Genomic DNA, 23,203 nt, shown 5'->3' with positions numbered 1-23,203 from the left:
CACCTTTTCTAAGGTGACATGAAGCATCAAGCCAATTCTGTCCATCTATAAATGATGACCATGCAAAATACTCAGTTAGGCCTGATGAAACTTTCACATTTGCTCATAGGCCACAGTCATATTCCAATTTTACTAGTTCACTGATGCAAAACTGCGGGTTACCAAGTTATCCCAGTTTTCTTGAACAAAAATGAAGAATCTAAACAGCAGGAATTGTTTTGTTTATTGTGTAAATGTTACCGTTTTTTTTTTTTTTTAAATCTTATCAGCCAATATAACATTCTGACCATTAACAGTACAATAGACAAATATTCTCCCAAATGACATTAGAAATAGCTTCATACATAAACCACAGTAAAGATTACTCATCTGGGAATATCACAATGGAAGGATTATAATAAATTGTTAACTTTCTTATGCCAAATTTTGGCTTTAAAAACTCTGGGAGCCCTTTGATTCAAACACCTGCAAGAGTACAGGTTATTTTAGAAAACAATGTTCAACACCCAGTGGAGACTGCTTCCATTTTCAACAAGGTCTTTACAAAGGATTCTTCGGGCTTCCCATCCGATCAGATTTTAAATGATCCGAACAGCTCAGAAGTGATCGCAGCCAGCCCACAATGGATTAACGGGAGATGATGCCACACTTTCCAGATATCAGGGCTTATGGGAGAGGAAAGCAGCAACATAGGGAAAGTGAACTTACTTCTCAAAATGTTGAACTGTTTCTTTGAAAAGCAAGTACTAGAGACAATTTGTATTTAATCTCACAAAAATGACCATTCAGTTGAATAACTAAACTGGTTCTTATACATACCTTACAACCTGTTAGGGTAAAATTTACATTGCTTGGATGCAGAGGAAGATGTAGATAGCATCCACTTTTACGCATATTTGATACAGCAAGAACTTTTCAGTGTTTTCCAGACTGAGTGACTTTGACACTGGATTTCTAGCATCTTGTCTTCGGTACTTGTTGTTTTTCTTTTTATCTCTTTCCCTTTTACAATATTATGTTTATTAGAAGAATACATCTGGCAGATTGTCATTAATTCACAGGATGTTACTGCCCATATTTACTGTGCCAGAACTAATTGTTTTAAAATCTAATGCTCAGTTATTTTGGGTGTGAGAATGATCCAGTCCGCGTGTATAATATATGCCCAATGCTTTTCAGAAGGAAGAATGTAACAATGATGTCTAATTAAAATGCAATCCACTTTATAGTTCAGTTACTTAAAAGGCACAATTTCCTGTATTTGTTTACATGGAAACCTCTTCCTAGTGTGTAATTTAAATGTTCTTGGATGGGTTTGCAGGTCCTAATTTAGTTTGATGACTTACATTGCCTTGTATTTTGCTGCCCTATAATCTGTTCCTCAACTAAGTATCATTTAATACATTAATGCAGCATCTCAAGTATTTGAGAAGTATCAAATGCATTCTAAAGCTTGTGACTCAGTCCCAAATATCCAATTACTGTAAATATAAAAAACATACTTCTCAATAAAATGCCTCATGTCAAGTGTAAACTGCTGTTAAGACTTCGTATTTCTTTAGAAGGGAGAAAGTGAAACTTAACCCCCAGTCAACAAAGACCGTAAATCCAAAGCACCATGTTCTCAGTTAGAAAATCATGGATGAAAAGTTGTAAGACAAGCTGAAGTTGGATGCATTACTCATATTTTATAGCTCATCACGTATTCCCTTTGAAAAAGCCAGTTATAAAGCCAAGAATAAAACCAGCTGGCATGATGCAACAGTACCAAGTTTTGATGTGGATGCAAATTATGCCATTTGTTGCCTACAGTTCAAATTCTGCCTTGTCGTAATTAAACATGGTATAAAGTCACCCACTTATAAATCTTCATGTCCAGTGCATCAGCAAAGAGACTTTTTTTTGGTCATTCAATAAAATACAAGTTTGCTATTGAGAAGATGGTAACATGACATGCTAATAATGTTACCTAAAGTTAATAATACTTACGGATGCAAAGGAAACTCTATAACTTATAAGTCTTTTGCATTATTAGTAGATAGTTTAGATGCAGCAACATTCGAGCTCTCTCATTACATGGCTCAAAAGCAAAGTTGGTCTTCTTAACAAAGTGACCCATTGACTTCAGTATTTTATAATCTAGTTATTTTGAGTTCCTGTATAAATCAGTGTCCTCATCTACACTATTCAAGTACCCTTTGATTTTATTGTCTATAATCTAGTCCATTCGTATATCAGTTCAGTGTGCTTACTAAGACCAACTGAGTACCTTTCGATTCAATATCTATAATCTAACCTATTCAGGTACCTATTTAGTTGAATACCCGTGAGAAGATCTGAAATAAAAAATGAAATTTTGGTGCAAAGGTGGGAATCAGAGGATACTAAGCACCTTTGCCAGAGCTCCAATATTCTTGAAAGGCCTAATGCTATTCAACCATGATTTACCAGCACCATTCTGATATGTGCACCTGGACTATCCAAATTACAAAGTCATAGGATGATCAGAATAAGCTGCAAGGCAGTAATCAAGTAATCTAAATCAGAAAAGATGGAAAGTGAACTTGAGCAGTTTATGAATGGCACTGGATTTCAGAAGTGGTATTTATAAAAAACACTCCTCCTCATTTGCAGAGTTGCCTCTCCAGCTGTTTCTGCACCTCACTTCATGGCTGCAAGGTCCAGAATAGTATTGCAGCAGAGATTCAGAAGAGGAGAATAAACTGACTAAAGAAGAGAATAATAGTTCATACATTTCCATCAAAATTAGTCACCACTCAAAATTAGAGCTTACAAAACAAGTAGAAAGTATTCCCGGATGACAGCGCAAAGGCACTCCCAAATATCAGAATCTAAAGGAAACTCTCCTTGTGTACATATTCTGTGACATTCACACACACTATATACAGACTAGATTATACAAACACAATCCATTATCCAGTATTGGAACAACAGGATTGAATAATATTGGATGGAGGATTATTTGCATACAGTGAAAAGTCTACATAAGCAGTTTGGCCTACTAGAACACTAATAAATTATTAATCATCATACAAACGTCACTGTAGCAAATCACATTATCCAAATTCTTAAACCTGTCTAAAATATTAAATACAGAATTCTTTCTAAAGGGCCCAAGGTCTGTCTTGAACCTCCAGCTCCCTCAAAACAGAGTGGAAATAGCATGTTTGGCCTTTTGTGTCTTCCCGCTACTTACAGCACTGTACTCAATGAAGGCAATTTATTTTCGAGAGCTGGTTGAACAGGTTGTTATGTTTGTTCACAGAACGTTGCTGTGTTTTTTTTCCTTTTTTTTGTGCTTTCAAGTTGCTGGTCATCTCACTGCTCAGCCATAATGATACACAAAGTCATAGCTGCTGGGTTCTTTGGGAATAGGAGGTGGTGTCTCAGGAATCTGGATATTCTCCAGGTCTAACAGGCGTAGTTTCATTTCCATACTTAGCAAAGTATCCAGATCGTTCTTCGTCAGTTCGCTTGTCATCTCTTTTCCCAGCAGGGCGTTCAGTCCATCAGTCCAGATACAGTACTGAAGGGAATACAAATGGTATATTTAGGAATCTGGAAGATTTGAGCTAAGGGGACAACACATTTTGAGACAGTCAATCCCTGTGCTACTCTCAGATCACATGCAGTTTGTGCTATCATGGTCTCTTCCTAAGGATTCATGTGTGGAGCAAGACACTAAAATAAACTACCTCAAAATCTTTCAACAAGCCCCACTTCCACCCAGAATGAAAAAAAACAATTAGGTTCAAATGTTTAAGGTAATATTCCAACATTCCCAATTGAAGAACCTGGTTAAACTAACCAGAAAAGCTGTATATTATCAGAGGTTCTGTCCTTTGAACTAGATGCTAATCTGAAGTGCTTTTAGGTCAGCTTTATTGCAAACTGGAGTAGAAGTGTCCAAGCAAATTTTCACCTCAACCGACATCACTATGTCACTAAAACAGATTGTCTGCATTTCCTTAGTGTTGTTGATGGGACCTTGCTGTAGTCAAACCAGCTACCACGTTTCCTGCATTTAAATGGTGACCACTCCTAAAGTACTTTCTCGGCTATCATGTGTTTTGGGGTATGGCGAGATCATATTATTTACAAACCTTTCTTTATCTTTCATTATGAAGTACAATTTTCAACTAGAGGTTACATCACAGAAGACATTATAAAAACGAAGATTACAGGACTAGAAAATCAAGCTTGCTTCAACTGTCTTATTGCAAGTTAATCTGATCTCCATTCATCCTTGATGAAAAGTATATATGTTTATTGAGCATGTTTATCTGAATAAATGTGACTTTGTAGTCTTGGCTGCAATTTCCCTGAGTATTTAATGTTTTAAAACTTTCATTTGGGATTAGGGTCAGTTGGTTTATAAAAGTTGATTTTAAAATGGGAAGTCACTGGTGTGAGCATCATTCATCAGCCTTGTATACATGGAAATAACGAGTGCCCTGCCTGATACTTTAGTCTATTATTTTTTAAAGGAATGACAAGTCATGCATAGCCTGTTTTCCCAATAAGTATAGAAAGTGGACAAATGTAGTCATCTGTAAGGTGCTTTCAGCGGTCTTACAATCATCTTCCCCTCATTAACAATAGAGGCGTTCACCACATTATCCTGATCTCCTCTTCAAAACCTTGAATGTTCCTCTCTGTTAGGGCTACCCATGACTGAGCAGCACACAATGGCTGACGGCTGCCCACAGCTAATACAACAGAACATGACTGACAGTAGTTGGAGACCTTTGCTCAATGTAGTCTTCAAAAGTAGAACAATAGTAGTTCTGTAGACTCAAGATTACAGGACTGAGATGGAATGTCCAGCTGTAGTTGTTAATACATAAGACATAGATGACATTAAATTAGCAAATCTCTCAAACTATTTAATCAATCTGTTACAAGACAAATATTAGGTTTTAGTTAAGATTCTTCAAATAATCAATGATATAGATTCTGAAGTATTAATATATCCACCTATATAGACAAAACAAATCACTAAAAACAATAGAAGAAAAGATTCAAACCAGTCTCAGACAGTAAAAGCAGCCATTATCATTACAGGGAAATAAGAAAGTCTGGTAACAACATGAAACCATGTAGGGGACTGACCATAAGCCTGACCATCTCTTTGTTCAGTAATATGATTAGGTTAATTGGAAATATATTGAAATTGCTGAGTGTGGCAGTACTTCCTTCAGGTTAAGGACTATTAATATTAAATTGTGCACATGACTGCAAGTAAATTGCTGAGGCAAGCTTGAATGATAAATGTCCTAACTGGGGAGGAGACAAGCCTGACACTGAAATAGTTGTGTTGAGCTCCTCTCGAAGGCAGGAATGACCTGGCTGGCATGAGTGGTAAAGGCAGGTGGCAGTCATGTTGGAGGCTGCTGCTCCCTTCCCAAATTGAGCAAAGAGCTCCTTAAAGGGTCAGCAGCAATGGGGAAGAAAGTAGCCATTAGGTGGAGCTTAATGGGCAGTGAATTGGTGGCCAGCAGGATCCCTATTCTCTCTCTGGCCCTTCAAAACTTTCAATTTGATTGAGAGGGGTCAGGATCCTGAGACTACCTCAGGGACGACACTGAGAGATCATGTGTATACCATGTCTCAATCCTGTGGGCACTTGAAAATCCAACCACTGTCCTAATGAAAGATTTTACAGACTTCTCTACAACGGGTGTTAAACCAATAGACCCATTGTTTTCTAGTTAATCTCTTTCATCTTTAAAACAGTATGATGTTATTGGCCAAATTTTATAGACAATTTGTGAACTATTCTGCAGTTTTCATTGTCTCCCTTTGCCGCATTTATATCTATTCCAGTCTGTGGGATCTCTACTGTTCTTTGCCTTTGTATAGACTTCTATTATAGTCTGTACCATCTCTCACTTCCTTTGCTAAGCAATTTGTTTAATTACAGAGTAGAACTTTGGCTCTTTGAAGGCATTTCAAAATTGCATTTTACTAAATACTTCGAACATCTCCCAGTGGAGGAACAATACATCTGTATAAGTATCTGTTAATAGTTCTTTCAATTCAACTGGTTAATTTACGCTTCATCCCACCAACATCTGACTTTTGCAAATTTCAAACCTTAATCCTGACTCATCCTTCTCCCACTCAGACCCAACAGTGAGTTCAGAGAAGTTACGCTGACTATTTATAGCTCTTTCCATACCATTACATTATTGACTAACTGAGGTTCATCTATTACCTCAAAATCTAAAAAGAAAGCCTGCTCTCCTTTTTGGTTCAAGACGACATTTTTTCCAGAAAGCATGCTCAAAAACTCTCAAGAAATTCACTACTTTTAGAACTTGAGATATTTGGGCTTCCCCTAGTCCTTGTGAAAATTAAAGATTGCCCCTATCTAAATGATAAAATTATAGAATGGCCAGAATAAACTGCAAGGCAGTAATCTACGGATATCATGAATCACAAAAGATGGAAAGTGAACTTGAGCAGTTTATGAATGGCACCAGATTGCAGGAGTGATATTTATAAAAAAAAGTGCAAATGGCCAGTTATGGTCCTCCACCTCCACATCTGCACAGTTGCATCTCCAGCTGTTTATGTACCTCACTTCACAGCTGCAAGCTCCAGAATGGTAATACAGCACAGACATACATAATACAGGCTGAATGGGTCAGTCTGTAATTTTGGAAAAAGGCTTCTCCACTCTCACATTTATGAATTTCATTTCTTTATCACTGCTGTTTGGGTGTGTAGACAGTTTTTGCCAAATTCCTGAACTCTTTTTCCTCGTATGCATTCAACCCACAATAGCTGTGATAGATCTTAAAGAGCTACCAACTGATCACACTCCTCACTTCTTCCCCACAATTCAGATTTTTTCCTCACTTCCTTTCAAAGGTTACTATTAGATTTGCTTTCACCATCCTTTCAGGCAGTAACATTCCAGATCAAAACGTTTTGAATAAAAAATTCTTTTAAACCTTCACTGTTCGTTTTGCCAGTTTCCTTAAAATATGTGTCCTCTTGGTTACCAACCCGCCTGCCAATGTAAACAGTTTTTCCCAGGTAGTGTATTAAAACTCAAAATATTTTTAAAATTATTTAAAATTTCCCTTTAATCTTACATACTGTACAGAGCAAATTCTTATATTTTCCAGTCTTTCCAACTAATTGAAGGCTTTCCGAACTGATATGTCCTAAGTAATCTCCCCTTCATTCTCTTTTTGTCAGCCCTTATTTTATTTCTGAAGTGTGATACCACAATTGGACACAATACTGTAGCTCAGGAATAACAAACAATTTATAAAACATTTAACTTGCTTGGTGTTATACTTGATGGCTCAATTATCAAAATGCAAGGAGCTGGTATGTATTTGCAAAAATAAAACCATCGTAAATATTTCCAGTAACCTTCAAAAGACTGTTGTCAGTGGTTCGTGTACCCACTTTAAAATTATCGCAATTTAATTTATAGTCAGTCAGTCAGTAACACAGAACTGGAGTGTTGTTGAAAAAATTCAAACATTTTCTTGGAGCTTTTCATTGTGCACTCATCAAGACACACACACAAATACCAAATTTCACAGGGAACAAGAGTGTACTGAAGAAGGGACACTGGACCCAAAACGATAACTGCTTTCTCTCCACAGATGCTGCCAGACCTGTTGAGTTTTCCCAGCAATTTCTGTTAATAATTTACACTGCATGAGAAACAAATTCATTGATTGGTAAATGAACTCTGATTGGACTGGTGTTGCCATGAAAAATGTGTCGGAAGATTTTTTTAAAAATTCATTCATGAGATGTGGGCGTCACTGGCTGGGCCAGCGTTTATTGTCCATCTGTAACTGGCCATGAAAAGGTGAAGGTGAGCTGCCTTCATGAACCACTGCAGTCTGTTCTACAATGCATTAGGGAGGGAGTTCCAGGATATTGACCCAGTGACACTGAACGAATGGTGAAAAATTTCTAAGTCTGAATGCTGTGCATCTTGTTAGCCTCAGGCCTTTGTTGGTCCTTTTTAAATTTGTATCACCTTCTCTGATACAGGCCAAGTCATAAAACCTTCATTATTTATACCGTCTCTCATTTTTCTGGCAATAATGCATTGCTTTACATATCTTTGATTTAAATTGTGTCAGCTAAATATCTACCCATTTCCCTTCAGTCAATATCCTGCTAACCACTTCACTATTTATCATATATCCAAATTTTGTGACAGCTTCAAACTTTGAAAATATTCTATGTATATATGCAAGTTTTTCTTTCTCAAAGTTCTGCCTTTTCATCAAGTACAAACTGAGCTCAAATTGAACTGCAGGGGTTCTATTTTATTCATGTCACATCATCTGCTTAAACAGTAATTGATTACAATTATCCTACTTAGCACTTAGCTGTCCCACAATCATCTTGGCAGTAGTCCAAGTTTCACTATTTTTGTAATTCCTGCATTTGAAACTCCTAATCACATCTTTATCTTTCTTCACTTTTCAGAGTGTGCACACACTGTTTTCTGCCCCTCTATTCTTTCAAGGTCATAAATCTAACCATTAATTTGGAGGGAATGAAGCAGAATAGGCAAATCTCAAATATTCATGCCTACTGGTACAAAGCAGCAGTTAATGAGTTCAACAATTTGAAAAAAATAGATTATAAAGCATTGATTTGTATGGAAAAGATGGGGAGTGTGAGATCATTCAATCTGTACTCATGGAAGCATTGCTGAGAAAAGACTTTTCTTTAAGCTTGTCTTGTACTCATCAAGACAATTTGCAAGAAATACAATTCAAGGGAAAACCAACATTTATGGTCTATGAGAAAAGAATGCTGATTGGTTGACAAGTTGACTTGGATTGGTAGAGGCAGCACCATGGAAAATGCACTGGGTAATGATGATTGACAGTTAACTGACAGATGATTTAGAGCAGGACAGTACCAATTGGGAGACTGAAATACCAGAACATGAGTAGTTGTTGAGATAGTTTGAGAAGGAGCTCAGGAGTTAAGTCTTCAGCAGTCACAGAATCCCATGTAAAGCCTTAATAATATTTGGTACCCACAGTATCAATAATTTTGGAGGGATTGCTGAGAAATTGGTGGGATCTGTTTTGACTGCATTTTTTTTTGATGTATTCAGAGAGCTGTTCACCCCAGTGTGTCTGTTCCACATATTTATGTCAGATTCATTCTGATTGGATGTTCAAAAAGAAGTTGTATAATCCTGTATATATTGTAGATTGATACAACTACCTTTGCATTGTAACAGTTACTGTGTTTGGTCAACACCATGGAATGCTGTGGCTTTATTCGATCTGTAAGTACCACGGATCCCACCCCTTTGTTTTCAACAAAAATATCTACCTGTCCCTACCAAATTGTAATGTCAGGTCGTTTATTCTGGGATCTTTTTCAGAATACAGTCAGTTTCTGAAGAAGAGGAAACCAGAAGAAGACACGTCCAGGGCCTTGCTTGGGCCTGAATAGCAATGCAGGGCAATAGCTTCTGTTGGCATAGGATGACTGCACAGGAGACACAACCATGAGCCCCACAAGACGACCAGTTGGTACCAGTCTCTTAAGTTGTCAGTAATTAAGAGTTTCAATTGGCTCATTGACAAACAGGCAGCCTATTGCTTCCCCAATTACTGCTAAACCAATGCTAATGATGCTAATTTGTATGCTTGCCAACCTGCTTTTAGGAAAGGCATGAAATTCCAGGGTAATCATTAAGCCTTCACACACTTATTTTTTGGTCTCCTTAATTAGGTCTCTTTAGTTATTCTCTTATTTTCATAAAAACATCTCTGGGTTTTTAATTGATTTTAGTTGCCAATACCTTTTCATGTCCTCACTACTTTTCAAATCCTTTCTAATTTTTGACTCTGCATTTTCTATATTTCTCTAGGTTTTCTGCAATATTGAGTTTTATCTATTTGACATAGGGTTTTTGTTTGCTTTATCCTACATATGGTATGTTCTTTCACAGCCAATGGAGTTCAGATTTGGGAGTCCCATCCTTTTGCTTTCATGAAAACTGTTCATTCTTAATCTGCTCTCTCTCCTCCTGGAATACCTCCTGCTGCTCTAAGACTGTTTCCATTCAATAGTAAAATCAGTGAAGGCTGGAGATTCTCAGTTAAGTCAGACAGCTTTTGCGGAAAGAGAAACTGATTTAATGTTTTACGTCAGTGACCTTCTGATCACTGTCCAATGCAGACATATGGATGCAAGGCAAAGACAGAATTAGGTTTCACTGTAATAATCTAATGGTGGATCTGCTGACACGTAGGATGAAAACTCACCATTAAGCAGCAAGGCAAAGGGCTTGGACAGAAACTAGATTGTATGGCTGTATGTGCAAATTCAGGAGAGGAAAGAATGATTTGATGTGATAGAAGAAACCTGACAAAAATCAAGGACATAGCATATGCAAAAAATAAGGTTCTGTCGCAAATCAGCCTGAAGCCCTTTAAATATGAGGTGCTGTGCAGAACCACAAAAGGACTAGCCTTCCAAATATTACTCCCTACCTGACATGGTGTGTCTATTACCCATATTTATGCCAGCTTAAATCTATTTGCTTGTCAGAATGCAAGTTTTATATCTCTGTATATATTGTATTACTGTCCTAACACTGTATAAGTAAAGTTTATCGTTATTTGTTCAAGACCATGGAACTTTCTGGCTTTATTTGCTCAGTAAGTAGCTGGGATCTCATGCTTTGGCATCAATCCAGATTATAATGCAAATTTGATGGCCTAAACATGTGTTCACTGTCATCAGTAGTGGGGGTTTGTTTCTTTCCTGTTAAACCTTACCTCAAACAGTAATCGCCGAATTGCTTGGTAACGCAGAACTTCAGCATCATGGAAAAAATAAGATCAAGCTTTTTATCTTATACCCATCAGGAAATTCACAAGAATACCAATACCATGAGAATAAAGGGAAAACAACCTTAATACTATACAAAAATACAGTATTGATTACTTGGCAAGTGAACTCTGGTTGAGCCGTTGCCACAGAGAATGCATGAGTTAGATGAAGATTTGTTTAAATTTAAGCCAGGCAAGTGGACTCTGATTGGTTATGGTATTGCCTTCAGAACATAGAACAGTACAGCACAGTACAGGCCCTTCAGCCCTCGATGTTGTGCCAATATTTTATTCTACTTTAAGATCAAATTAACCTACATACCCTTCACTTTACTATTGGCTGGTAGTGTGGCCGAGCGGTCTAAGGCGCTGGATTAAGATTCCAGTCTCGACAGAGGCGTGGGTTCGAATCCCATCGCTGCCATTTCTGCTGATCAACTCCAACTACGCAGCTTGTTAATTAAAAATGCTGTTTCGACCCCTGCTGCAAAAAAAAGTGGGCGGCATGGTGGCACAGTGGTTAGCACTGCTGCCTCACAGCGGCAGAGACCCGGGTTCAATTCCCGCCTCAGGCGACTGACTGTGTGGAGTTTGCACGTTCTCCCGTGTCTGCGTGGGTTTCCTCCGGGTGCTCCAGTTTCCTCCCATAGTCCAAAGATCTGCAGGTCAGGTGAATTGGCCATGCTAAATTGCCCATAGTGTTAGGTAAGGGGTAAATGTAGGGGTAGGGGTATGGGTGGGTTGCGCTTCGGCGGTGTGGACTTGTTGGGCCGAAGGGCCTGTTTCCACACTGTAAGTAATCTAATCTAATCATTCATGTGTCAATCCAAGAGTCGCTTAAATGTCCATATTATATCTGACTCTACTACCACTGCTGGCAGTGAATTCTATACACCCACCACTCTCTGTGTAAAGAACCAACCTCTGACATCTCCCTCAACCTTCCTCCAATCACCTTAAAATTGTGCCCCTTGAGAGAGCCATTTCAGCCCTGGGAAAAAGTCTCTGACTATCCACTCTAACTATGCCTCTCATCATCTTGTACACCTATATCAAGTCACCTCTCACCCTTCTTCGCTCCAGTGAGAAAAGCCTTAGCTCCCTCAACCTTTCTTCATAAGACATGCCCTCCAGTCCCGCAGCTTCCTGATAAATCTCCTCTGCACCTCTTTAAAGCTTTCACATCCTTCTATAATGAGGCAATCAGACTGAATAAAATATTCCAAGTGTGGTCTAACTAGGGCTCTATACAGGTGCAGTGTAACCTTGCGGCTCTTAAACTCAATTTCCCTGGTAATGAAAGCCAACACACCACATGCCTTCTAACAACCTTATCAACCTGAATGGCAACTTTAAGGGATCTATGGACATGGACCCCAAGATCCATCTGTTCCTCCACACTGCCAAGAATCCTGCCTTTTACTCTGTATTCTGCATTCAATTTCGACCTTCCAAAATGAATCACTTCACACTTTTCCAGGTTGAACTCCATCTGCCATTTATTAGCTGAGCTCTGCATCCTGTCAGTGTCCCATTGCGACCTACAACAGCCCTCCACACTATCCACAACTCCACCAATCTTCATGTCATTGGCAAACTTACTAGCTCACCCTTCCACTTCATCATCCACGTCATTTATAAAAATTACAAAGAGCAGAGGTCCCAGAACAGATCCCTGTGGAACACCATTGGTCACTGAGCTCCAGGCTGAATACATTCCACCTACTACCCTCTGTCTTAGGAGCCAGCCAATTCTGTATCCAGACAGCCACATTTCCCTGTATCCCATGCCTCCTTACTTTCTGAATGAGCGTATCTGGAGAACCTTATCAAATGCCTTGCTAAAATCCACATATAATCACATCCACTGCTCTACCTTCATCAATGTGTTTTGTTACATCCTCAAAGAATTCAATAAGGCTTGTGAGGCATGACTTTCCCACCATAAAGCCATGCTGACTATCTGTAATCAAACTATAGTTTTCCAAATAATCATAAATGCTCTCTCTCAGAATCCTCTCCAATAATTTGCCCACCACAGACGTAAAACTGACTGATCTGTAATTTCCATGATTATCCCTAATCCCTTTCTTGAACAAGGGAATAACATTTGCCACCCTCTAATCATCTGGCACTACTCCAATGGACAGTGAGGATACAAAGATCATCACCAATGGTGCAGCGATCTCTACCAAGTGAACCACGAATGGCTGTTACCTATTTTGTTGAGTTAAATCAGGCAACCTAGGTGTCCATGTTCTCTCGGTGTGCAAAGAAAGGGGTTCTGGGTATTAATATATGTATTTAACAAGAGTGCCACATAGCAAGCCTGAATAAAAATCCCAAATTAGTTGTCAAGATAATTCTTTGCACACTCAAGATTATTCAAAAATTGTCCAATCAATTTTCTATCCAGCACAACCTGCAACCTTATGGCCCGGCATATTCCCCCTCCCAACCATTACCATTATGCCAGGGGATCAACCCGGGTTCAGTGCAGAGTGCAGGAGAGCATGTCAGGAGCAGCACCAGGCATACCTAAAAGTGAGGCATTAACCTGGTGAAGCTACTAAACAGGATTAGATTAGATTAGATTCCCTACAGTGCAAAAACAGGCCCTTCAGCCCAACCAGTCCACACCGACCCTCCGAAGAGTAACCCACGCAGACTCATTTCCCTCTGACTAATGCACCTAACAATATGGGCGATTTAGCATGGCCAATTCACCTGACTTGCACATCTTTAGACTGTGGGAGGAAACCCACGCAGACACGGGGAGAATGTGCAAACTCCACACAGATGGTCGCCTGAGGCTGGAATCGAACCTGGGACCCTGGCGCTGTGAGACAGCAGTGCTAACCACTGAACCACCATGCCACCCTAGACACAGAGAGGGAGAGATAGAGGAGGAGAAAAGCAAGAAAGAGATGAGTTCCCCTAACTCTCTGGCTTCTTTGGGCATGTGTTTGTTCATCAGCATTAAGGAGGATTGTTAAATTGCTCATCAGGAGTTGGGGGGGCTAAGGAAACAAGGGCAGCAGGTGCATTGGAACACCACCATTTGCAAGTTCCCCTCCAAGTCACACACACCATTTCAACGTAAAGCAATACAGATTAGAGTCCTGGAACTTCCTCCCTAATGGGCACTCTGTGGGGTGACCCTACACAAGGGGACCGCAACCACTCAAGAAGGTGGCTCACCCCTGCCTCTGAAGGACGAGTAGGAGTGGGTAATAAATGCCAGGTCAACCAACAATGCCGCCACCCCAAGAACCAGTTTAAAAATGCATATTTATTACACGTCTGCAGAATGGGGCTTGCAAGTTCAGGAAACACTGGGCTGGATGACAAGGTGCCACATTTAGAGTTTTTTTTCGAAAGGTCGTGGTGCAACAAAAGACTGATCATTGCTGGTCCGTCAACAGTTTGAGAAAGATTCCCCCCAGAGCACAGCACAAGTTGCCCTGGAGACAGGGGGTAACAGGTAACAGCAATCACATAACACGAGAGGCTGAGGTTTCTTTCCACAGTTTAAATACTGACATATATTGCTTGCATGTCAAACAGCACAGCACCAAATGGTAGGCAGACCTAAACAATTCCATAACCAACAGATCAGACCTAAGTTCTGCAGTCGTGGTACATCTATTTGTGAAAGATGGTGTACAATTAAACAACTCACTGGAGAAGGAGGTTCTATAAATATCCCTATTCAAAATGATGCAAGATCTCAACACATCAGTGCAAAAGATAAGACTGAAGCATTCACAGCCATCTTTGTCCGGGAGTGTGAAATAGATGATCCATCCTGGTCCCCAACACTACAGGTAGCAGTCTTCAGCCAATTCGATTCACTCTACGTGACATCAAGAAACTATTGGGGGCACAGGGTATGGACCCTGACAATATTCCGGCAATAGTACTGGAGACTTATGCTCCAGAACTTGCCACTTCCCTAGCCAAGCTCTTCCAGTACATTTACAACACTGGCATCTACCCAACAATGTGGAAAATTGCCCCAGTATGTCCTGTATATAAAAAAACAGGACAAATCCAATCCAGCTAATTACCACTCCATCAGTCTAATCTCAGTCAACAGTAAAGTGATGCAAGGTGTCATCAACAGTAACACCTGCTCAGCAATAACCTGCTGGTTCTGCCAGGGCCACTTGGCTTCTGACCTCATGACAGTCTTGATTCAAACATGGACAAAAGAACATTTAATCGAATGTGGCATCAAGGAGCTGCAGCAAAATTGGAATCAATGCATAACTGGGGGAAAATGGTCTGCTGTTGGAGTCATTCTGGTACATAGGAAGATGACTGAGTTGTTGGAGATCCGTCCAGGACATCTCTGCAAATGTTTCTCAGTATGGTGTCCTAGGCCCAATCATCTTCAACTGCTTATTAACGAGCTTTCCTCCATCATAAGGTTAGAAACTGGAATGTTCACCGATGGTTGCACAATGTCCAGCCTTATTTGCAACTCCTGAGACACTGAAGCAGTCGATGGTCAAATGCAACAAGGTCTGAAAAATATCCAGGCTTGGGCTAAAAAGTGGCAAGTAACATACGCACCACACAAATACCAGACAATAATCACCTCCAATAACTGATAAACTAACCACTGCCGCATATCATTCAATGGTGTTACCATCACTGAATCCCCCACTGTCAACATCCTGGGTTACCATTGACCAGAAAATCAACTGGATTTGCCACTTAAACATAGTGGCTACAAGAGCAGGTCAGAAGCTAGGAATACTGAGATGTGTAATTCATTTCTTGAGTCCCCAGAATCTGTCCACCATCTACAAGGCATAAGTCAGGAGTGTAATGAAATACTGTCTGCTTGTCTGAATGAGTGCAGCTCCAACAACACTCAAGAAGCTTGACATCATCCAGGACCAAGCAGACCACTTGATTGGGACCACATCCATTTCCTCCACATTGAAACTCAGTACACACTGCTACCATTTACAAGATCCACTGCAGAAATTCACCAAAGATCCTTTGACAATTCCATCTAGAAGGACAAGGGCTGCAGATACATGGTAACACCACCACCTTTAAGTTCCCCCACAAGCCACTCATCATTCCTGGCTTGGAAATATATTGCCGGTTCTTCACTGTCATTCAGTCAAAATCCTGGAATTCCCTCCTTAACGGCATTGTGGGTCTACCGACAGCACGTGGGCTGCAGTGGTTCAAGGAGGCAGCTCACCACCACCTTCTCAGTGGCAACGAGGGATAAGCAATAAATGTTGACCAGCCAGCGATGCCCATGTTCCATCAATGAATTAAGAACAAAAACACAGAATCATATCAAATGTTGGACAAAGTGTTTTTGTTGATTGGATACAATCAGTATCTTTCCTGGTGTGATGAGCTGAAGACATATGCTATTTGACACGATCTTCCATTCTTTGGGATGTATGGCCCACACACCTGGCATCATTCCAGGTGAAATGCATATAGACAGCACTCATCTGTGAAAGGCAGAACATTTTTATGGCTTTATGGCAGTTTTCTGATAATGACACTACTGCAGAACAGCAGTGTGAAACAGCTGGCTTCACCTCCTGCTTAAACGTTTTACGCTTCCAGAGTAATCTAGGCTAAACTGTGCACTTCTCTGGACCAAAAGTGACATTCTCAAATCCATTCATCATTGCACAATATAAAATGAGAAACGATCTATTCAGGGTAACCATTATCCCATAGGATGTAACTCAAAGAGACCTAGGGGTGCAGGTGCACAGTTCCTTGAAAGTGGAGTCACAGGTAAACAGGGTGTTGAGATGGGACACCATGTTCTGGATGTACAAGACACTGATGAGTCCACTTTTGGAATACTGCATTCAATTCTGGCCTCCCTGCTATGGGAAAAATGTTGTTAAACATGAAAAGGTTCAGAAAAGATTTACAAAGATGTTGCCAGGGTTGGAGGGTTGAATGATAGGGAGAGGCTGAATAGACTGGGGCTTTTTTCCTTGGAGCGTTGGAGGCTGAGGGGTGACCTAAAAGAGGTTTATAAAATCATAAGCAACATGGATCGATGAACACACAGGGTCTGTTTCCCCAGAGCAAGGGAGTCCAGAATTCTCCATGGCAATCTCTTCTACCAATCAGAGTCCATTTGGCAACTCTTCCTTCATACAGCATTAACATTCATTTCCTTTACATTGCTTTCTTGTGAATTGTCCTCATGTATGCAAGACAAAATTTGCCTTTGTCAGCAGTATTCCAGTGATAATTTACCTCGTATTTGTTAGGGGCAATAAAGTTTAGGGCCTCATCAGGATCATGAAGGATTGAGAAAGCCAACTCTTGAACTTCCTGTGAAAATAAGAAAGACAACAATCAATACAAAATACAGAAATTAGGTGGTTTTCATTTACAATATCTGTCGTTGCTGTCCTATGATGCTCACACAGGATAGATTATGGATCTCAGTTTCTCTGATGTACATTTTCTACAAACTAACACATTCCAATTACAATATCAGACTTTTAAGTCCTGATTACATAAGGTTCACAAGCTATTTAAAAATGGTCTATTATGATCAAAACTGATGGTATTACTGGGCAAGTCAGATCACAGAACGAAACCCGGATTGATAGCTTTAAAAGAAAGATTTGCAGTTAGTTAGTCACTGAAATGCATTCACATACGGCTGCAGGTACACTTCAACAAACCACATGTTTACTATATATACACAAAGAAAAACAAATCAAGCTAAATAGAGAATAAATATCGAAGACAATTTTTAAAAATATTGAGATACCAGTTAATGATTCACGATTAATTAATTTTTCACCAATCTGAGGACTTTCAGTTTCTCGATTTTAATAACTTGGAGAGTTCTATCCGAACTCTCCTGGCCTGGAAGCTATACACAAAGAAAAACAAATCAAGCTAAATAGAGAATAAATATCGAAGACAATTTTTAAAAATATTGAGATACCAGTTAATGATTCATGATTAATTAATTTTTCACCAATCTGAGGACTTTCAGTTTCTCAATTTTAATAACTTGGAGAGTTCTATCCGAACTCTCCTGGCCTGGAAGCTTTATAAACTATTACTTCCCTTGGAGTCACTGGCTTCCTCAAACTGAACTGAAAAACTCCTACCAGGAAAGGAAAATAAAACTTGTTTCTGAACTTAAGAAAAAAATCAAAGATTATCTTAATTGAAAACAAAACAAATATGTTTACTCCACCAGTCATAAACTCAACAGTATGAACATCTCTCTATTAACACCACGGAGGTCTGAGCAGTGTTGGATTTAGATAACTGGTCCATAAATTACAGTGACCTTTTAAAAAAAACAATAATCAAAATCCATGTACTGCTCTTTTCAAGACAATAATGTTTTAAAATGACAATATTGTATGACCTTTTTATCACAGTTGTCACACAAGGACTCTTGAAACTGTGTATTTAGAAACTGTGGCAGAAGTAAAGTTCAGTCTTTCTACAGTCAAACCTCCACTAAAGCCTTTGCATATGAAATTTTCACAGACCAGTATATTACAAATTAATACATACGGTTATGTGGACACATACATTATAGATTCACATTGTAAATGCACATACACACAAAGATGAAAATAATGTATATGGAAGATGAAAAAGATCCGAGGGTCTTGATTGACAATTTACTGAGATCAATTGAAAAGGTCAAAATTCAGCTTAAGTATGTGGTAATTCTGCCACTCTGTAAACCATTGATGCAACTGCAGTTGGGATACAGTGTACAGTTCTGTCACAATGGTACAGGAAGCATAATTCCGTTATTGATAGGATACAGAAGAGAGAGTAACCAGAACAACTGATAGGATGGAGGCACTGGATCCCGAGGAACGATTACATAAATTAGACATACTTTCATTGGGAAGAGGAGGCAGAGAGGTGGTATAGTTATAGTTTCTTGGATTTTAAAGTATGAGATTCATATAGACCATAAAGAGCTGCTTCACCTCATCCAGTAAAACCACAAAAGAGAGGGGAAGGAGTCCTCAGGGGTTTGAAAACTAATCTGTGGAAATAGCTGTTCAGTCAATTGGAAGGTATTGAACAGTTTCCAAAGGGTAACAGTGGAAAGCTGTTAGTACTATTTTATTCAAAGACAAGAAGAGACAAGATATGAAGGAAGCAAGAAAAAGGAGACTTTCATTTCTATAACACCTTTCTTGGCCTCAAGGCATCCCAAAGTGCTTTACAGCCAATAAGGCATTTTTTGAAGTAATGGTTACTGTTGTAACATAGGAAACACATCAACAAATGTGTACATAGCAAACAGTAATGTGATAATTACCAGATAAATTATCTTTGTAATGTTGTTTGAGAGATAAATATTGGCTGGAACACAAGGAATAAAGCACCTTCATTGAAATAACGTCACAGGATCCATTACATTCACCTCAGAAAGCAGGTGGGCCTTTGTTTAATATCTCGTCTGAAAGATGGCTCCTCTGACAGTGAAGCACTCTTACAGTACTATTTTGGATTGCCAGCTTAGACTTTGTGCTCAAACCTCTGTTCTGGAATTTCAAACCATAACCTTGCGATTCAGAGGCAAGAATACTATTCACTGAGCCACAGGAAATTACATTTTGGATACAGTATGACTAATTTGAAAAATGACCCATGTGGAGCGCAATCAAAGAATAGGCGATTTAGTCAAAGTTGGATTGTCTTTGATTTTTATTGGAGTTTGATTTGAACTGATTATTTGAGATCATGTGTTCTCATTAGTCAAAAACCCATGAGATTTTGGGTTAATCAGATGACTCTTCTTCATTCATTTTGTTTAATACTTGTTATGTTCCTTTCTATCTCTATAACAAATGCATAGATACACACATATCAAGAATTAAGCTGTACCTTGTTTTGTTTCAGAGCGCTCTTTTCTCTCATGTGAGGGCAGTCCTTCCCAGTTACCACTGCTTTGATATCAACAACAGGAACTAAAGAAAAAAAGAGAAGCAGATGAATAATTACTGTTAAGAAGAATTTGTGTGCTTGGAGACCAAAATGATTGCAGTGTACATGTCACCGATGTACTGGGAAAAGCAGAATGTATTGTAAATGGCTGCTCCAGATGCTGGAATTCAACATTACTTGTCTTAATTGTAGTTATCATTTAAAATCAATAGTTACATTGTCATCACGTGATAGCACAAGTTGGGGTCTTAACAATTAAAATGTTTTGGCTCTTCAGAGTGGGTTTCTTTCTAAATAATTTCACAGGATGCGAGCATTGCCAGCTTGGCAAACTTCTGTTGTCCATCGCCCAACTGCCCCACAGAGGTTAGTGCTGTCTCCTTGAACTACATCCAGAGTGCTGTTAGGAAAGGAGTTCATCGATTCTTCCCCAGCAAAAGCAAGGTAACGGCATTGCAGTTCTGAGTTAGATGGACACCCTTGACCTTCTAGGTCGGGGTGGGCAACCACTAACCTGGGGACCAAATCCAGCCATTGCTACATTGAATCTGACTTGCTGGCCCTTGACAAGATCTTGGACCAAAGGAAGCATTGAACCCCAGCAGCACTGCACATCATAGGGGAGAGCTGGAGTATACTGGAATCACCGCCAGAGAAAGACATCAGAGAACAACCTGAAAACCTTGGACCCATCGACAGTCTCATGAGACACCATGTGAAAACACCAGCACAGGTCTGTACTGGGAATTAAATATATTTGCACGCTGTTCAATATTGAAGCTGATATACCCAAAAACCTTCAACATGAAATTATAGAACTGCAAATCAGCATTGACCTAATAGTCAAAACACAGTAAAACTGCCTCAGATTGAATTCTACAGATGTCATACAGGTGTCACTTATTTCCAGACCTGAGGAAAGACACATCGAGAAATGAATTGCTGTTTGGTACTACGTACCATTGCAAAAACTCTGTCAAACAGCCAGTGTAATTCCAGATTAAAACCCACAATAATTTGGAACAACAATTGAGGTTAGCAACATCTTCATTGCCAGGTGACTTAGAAGGCAGAATAACCTCAGCCACATATTAAAACAACAGATAAGTTGAGAACTTTGATTCTCTCTCTTAGAAAGGAAATAAAGTTGCTTTATCCAGTGTGCAGCCCATGACGAGTTTTATCCACCTGTCACTGGCCTCTAATGGAAGAAAGCTTCCCCACCCCTGTTCTGGGTGGTAGAGTTCATGAATTTGATGCTATTGAAGGGGGCTCTAAGATGCCCAAAATATCTTGGAAAATTTAATCATGTGGACAACCAAAGAAAACAGAATGGACAGAATCAGTGAGATGTTCCAGTCACATTTGTTACTAATAGGTTAGCTATCCTAGCTACAGGATAAAATGCAAATGGGGCTTGATGCAGCAAACTTGGAGTTCAAAAGCCAGTAGCTAGTAGGACAGTAGGAAGAGATAAATGATGATGGCAGCAGATGAAGAATTCTAAAGGAGTCTCAATCAAAGAATTATAGCAGTAGACTAACACAGGCACTTATGAAGAGAATGTGAAGGAGGAAAAGGGGCTTAAGTAGGCATTTAGAGCTTAGAAGGTATGGAATAGAAATAGCTTCTTCCTGTTATCAAAAGCTTTCGTTCCTATATTTGCACCACGTACAAAACCTAATCTCCACTTGCACAAATTAAGACTTTCAATTAAACAGCACATTTCACAACCTCAGGATGCTTCAAGGTGATTTGTATCTAATGGGCACTTATCAAGTATAGCCACTACAGGCATATAAAAGATTGAAGAGGCCTCTTTTTAAAATCTCATTCAAAAAACAGCACCTCCTAAAAGTGCAGTTCTCCCCCAGTACTGGACTGATGTATCAGACCCAATATTGTTCTCAAATCTCGAGTGAGACAAGCTACCAACAGACTAAAACTAGGCCCAAGGACATATAGAGGATGAATACTGTACTGAAGTTATACAATTGACATAGAAAAGGCAGCAAGTGTATATCAAATTAACCATACAAGTGGGATTGTGCATTTAAATTACATGTTTTGGAAATCAATACCACTTGATGGCTGCTATTTCATTCTGTAGAAACTCTGAGTTGGAGCATTTGGAGATTCCTCCAAGTCCCTCCATTTGTTTTCAGGAACATACAAGTGTATGTAAGCAGGTAGGTTTGAAAGCAGCAGAGACCTAGTGAACCACTCCCAAATTAAAAGTGCAAACGACTGTAGTTTGACTTGAGTATCTTGTTAGGGTATAGGGAAGAGACAAAAGAAACACAGGAGAACACTGAGGTCATATTCTGTTGTAAGATTAAATTGGTGCGGTACCGGCAGAATGTGGCTATGGACAACTTCCATATGGTACAATGAAAGGTTTTCCTTTGATTTTGTGCAGCTATAATCTTATGAAATGAGATAGGGGAGAGGTTGCAGAGCTGTGCAGAAATAAAAATCAACGTCTTTATAGGAGTTTATAAATGCAAACACTACACACCTGACCAAGATAAGAACATTTAATAGAATCAGGAGAGTAACAACACAAAGCTAGTGTACAGGAGTCTAAAGAATGTAATAAAAGTAATGGAATGTTGGCCTTTATTTTCATACAAGGGATAGGAGGAGGAGGAAACAGAGCTTTAGCTGGACCCTATCTGCAATGTTGTGTTCGCTGCCTGAATGTAATTAATCCTGCAACAGATGCTGTGCACATTCAGCAGAATGATTTCCCAGGGCACAAGGGGTTAAATTTCAAGTACAGTTTGCTTAAACCTGGCTTGTATTCCTATTTTAAACGATGAAAGGATTCAAAAGAGCTCAACAAAGAAAACTGATTCTCTAATAAGGGTATCGAGAGCAAGGGGGCGTCATCTTAAGAATAGAATCAATAGACAATAGGTGCAGGAGTAGGCCATTCTGCCCTTCGAGCCAGCACCACCATTCATTATGATCATGGCTGATCATCCTCAATCAGTATCCTGTTCCTGCCTTATCCCCATAACCCTTGATTCCACTATCCTTAAGAGCTCTATCCAACTCTTTCTTGAAAATATGCAGAAAGTTGGCCTCCACAGTCTTCTGGGGCAGAGCATTCCATACACCCACCACTCTCTGGGTGAAGAAGTTTCTCACAACTCTGTTCTAAGTGGCCTACCACTTATTTTTAAGCTGTGTCCTCTGATTCGGGACTCATCCATCAGCGGAAACATGCTTCCTGCCTCCAGAGTGTCCAATCCTTTAATAATCTTATACGTCTCAATCAGATCCCCTCTCAGCCTACTAAACTCAAGGGTATACAAGCCCAGTCGCTCCAATCTTTCAGCGTAAGATAGTCCCGCCATTCCGGGAATTGACCTCGT

At 39.5% G+C, this 23,203-nt stretch overlaps 1 protein-coding gene and 1 non-coding gene across 2 annotated transcripts in view; one reads left to right on the top strand and one right to left on the bottom strand.

Moving 5' to 3' along the window:
* Positions 1-204: 204 nt before the first annotated feature.
* The window catches only part of LOC122559944 (engulfment and cell motility protein 2-like), a 110,523-nt gene continuing 87,524 nt past the window's right edge, over positions 205-23,203 (bottom strand). Inside the window, exons 19-21 of the mRNA XM_043710054.1 lie at positions 19,764-19,846; positions 17,133-17,210; positions 205-3,547 (exon numbers count right to left, since the gene is read on the bottom strand). Of these exons, the coding sequence (XP_043565989.1) occupies positions 3,347-3,547; positions 17,133-17,210; positions 19,764-19,846 (362 nt within the window). The 3' untranslated portion in view covers positions 205-3,346. The remainder of the gene's footprint in view (positions 3,548-17,132; positions 17,211-19,763; positions 19,847-23,203) is intronic.
* Positions 11,214-11,295, top strand: trnal-aag. The gene has a single exon. It is a non-coding gene; the product is annotated as a tRNA-Leu (tRNA).

Source organism: Chiloscyllium plagiosum, chromosome 20 (assembly GCF_004010195.1).
Source record: "Chiloscyllium plagiosum isolate BGI_BamShark_2017 chromosome 20, ASM401019v2, whole genome shotgun sequence".
In the NCBI taxonomy this organism is placed as follows: Eukaryota; Metazoa; Chordata; class Chondrichthyes; order Orectolobiformes; family Hemiscylliidae; genus Chiloscyllium; species Chiloscyllium plagiosum.
The sequence above is the reverse complement of the archived record's forward strand: the minus strand, read 5'-3'. Positions and strand labels throughout refer to the sequence as shown.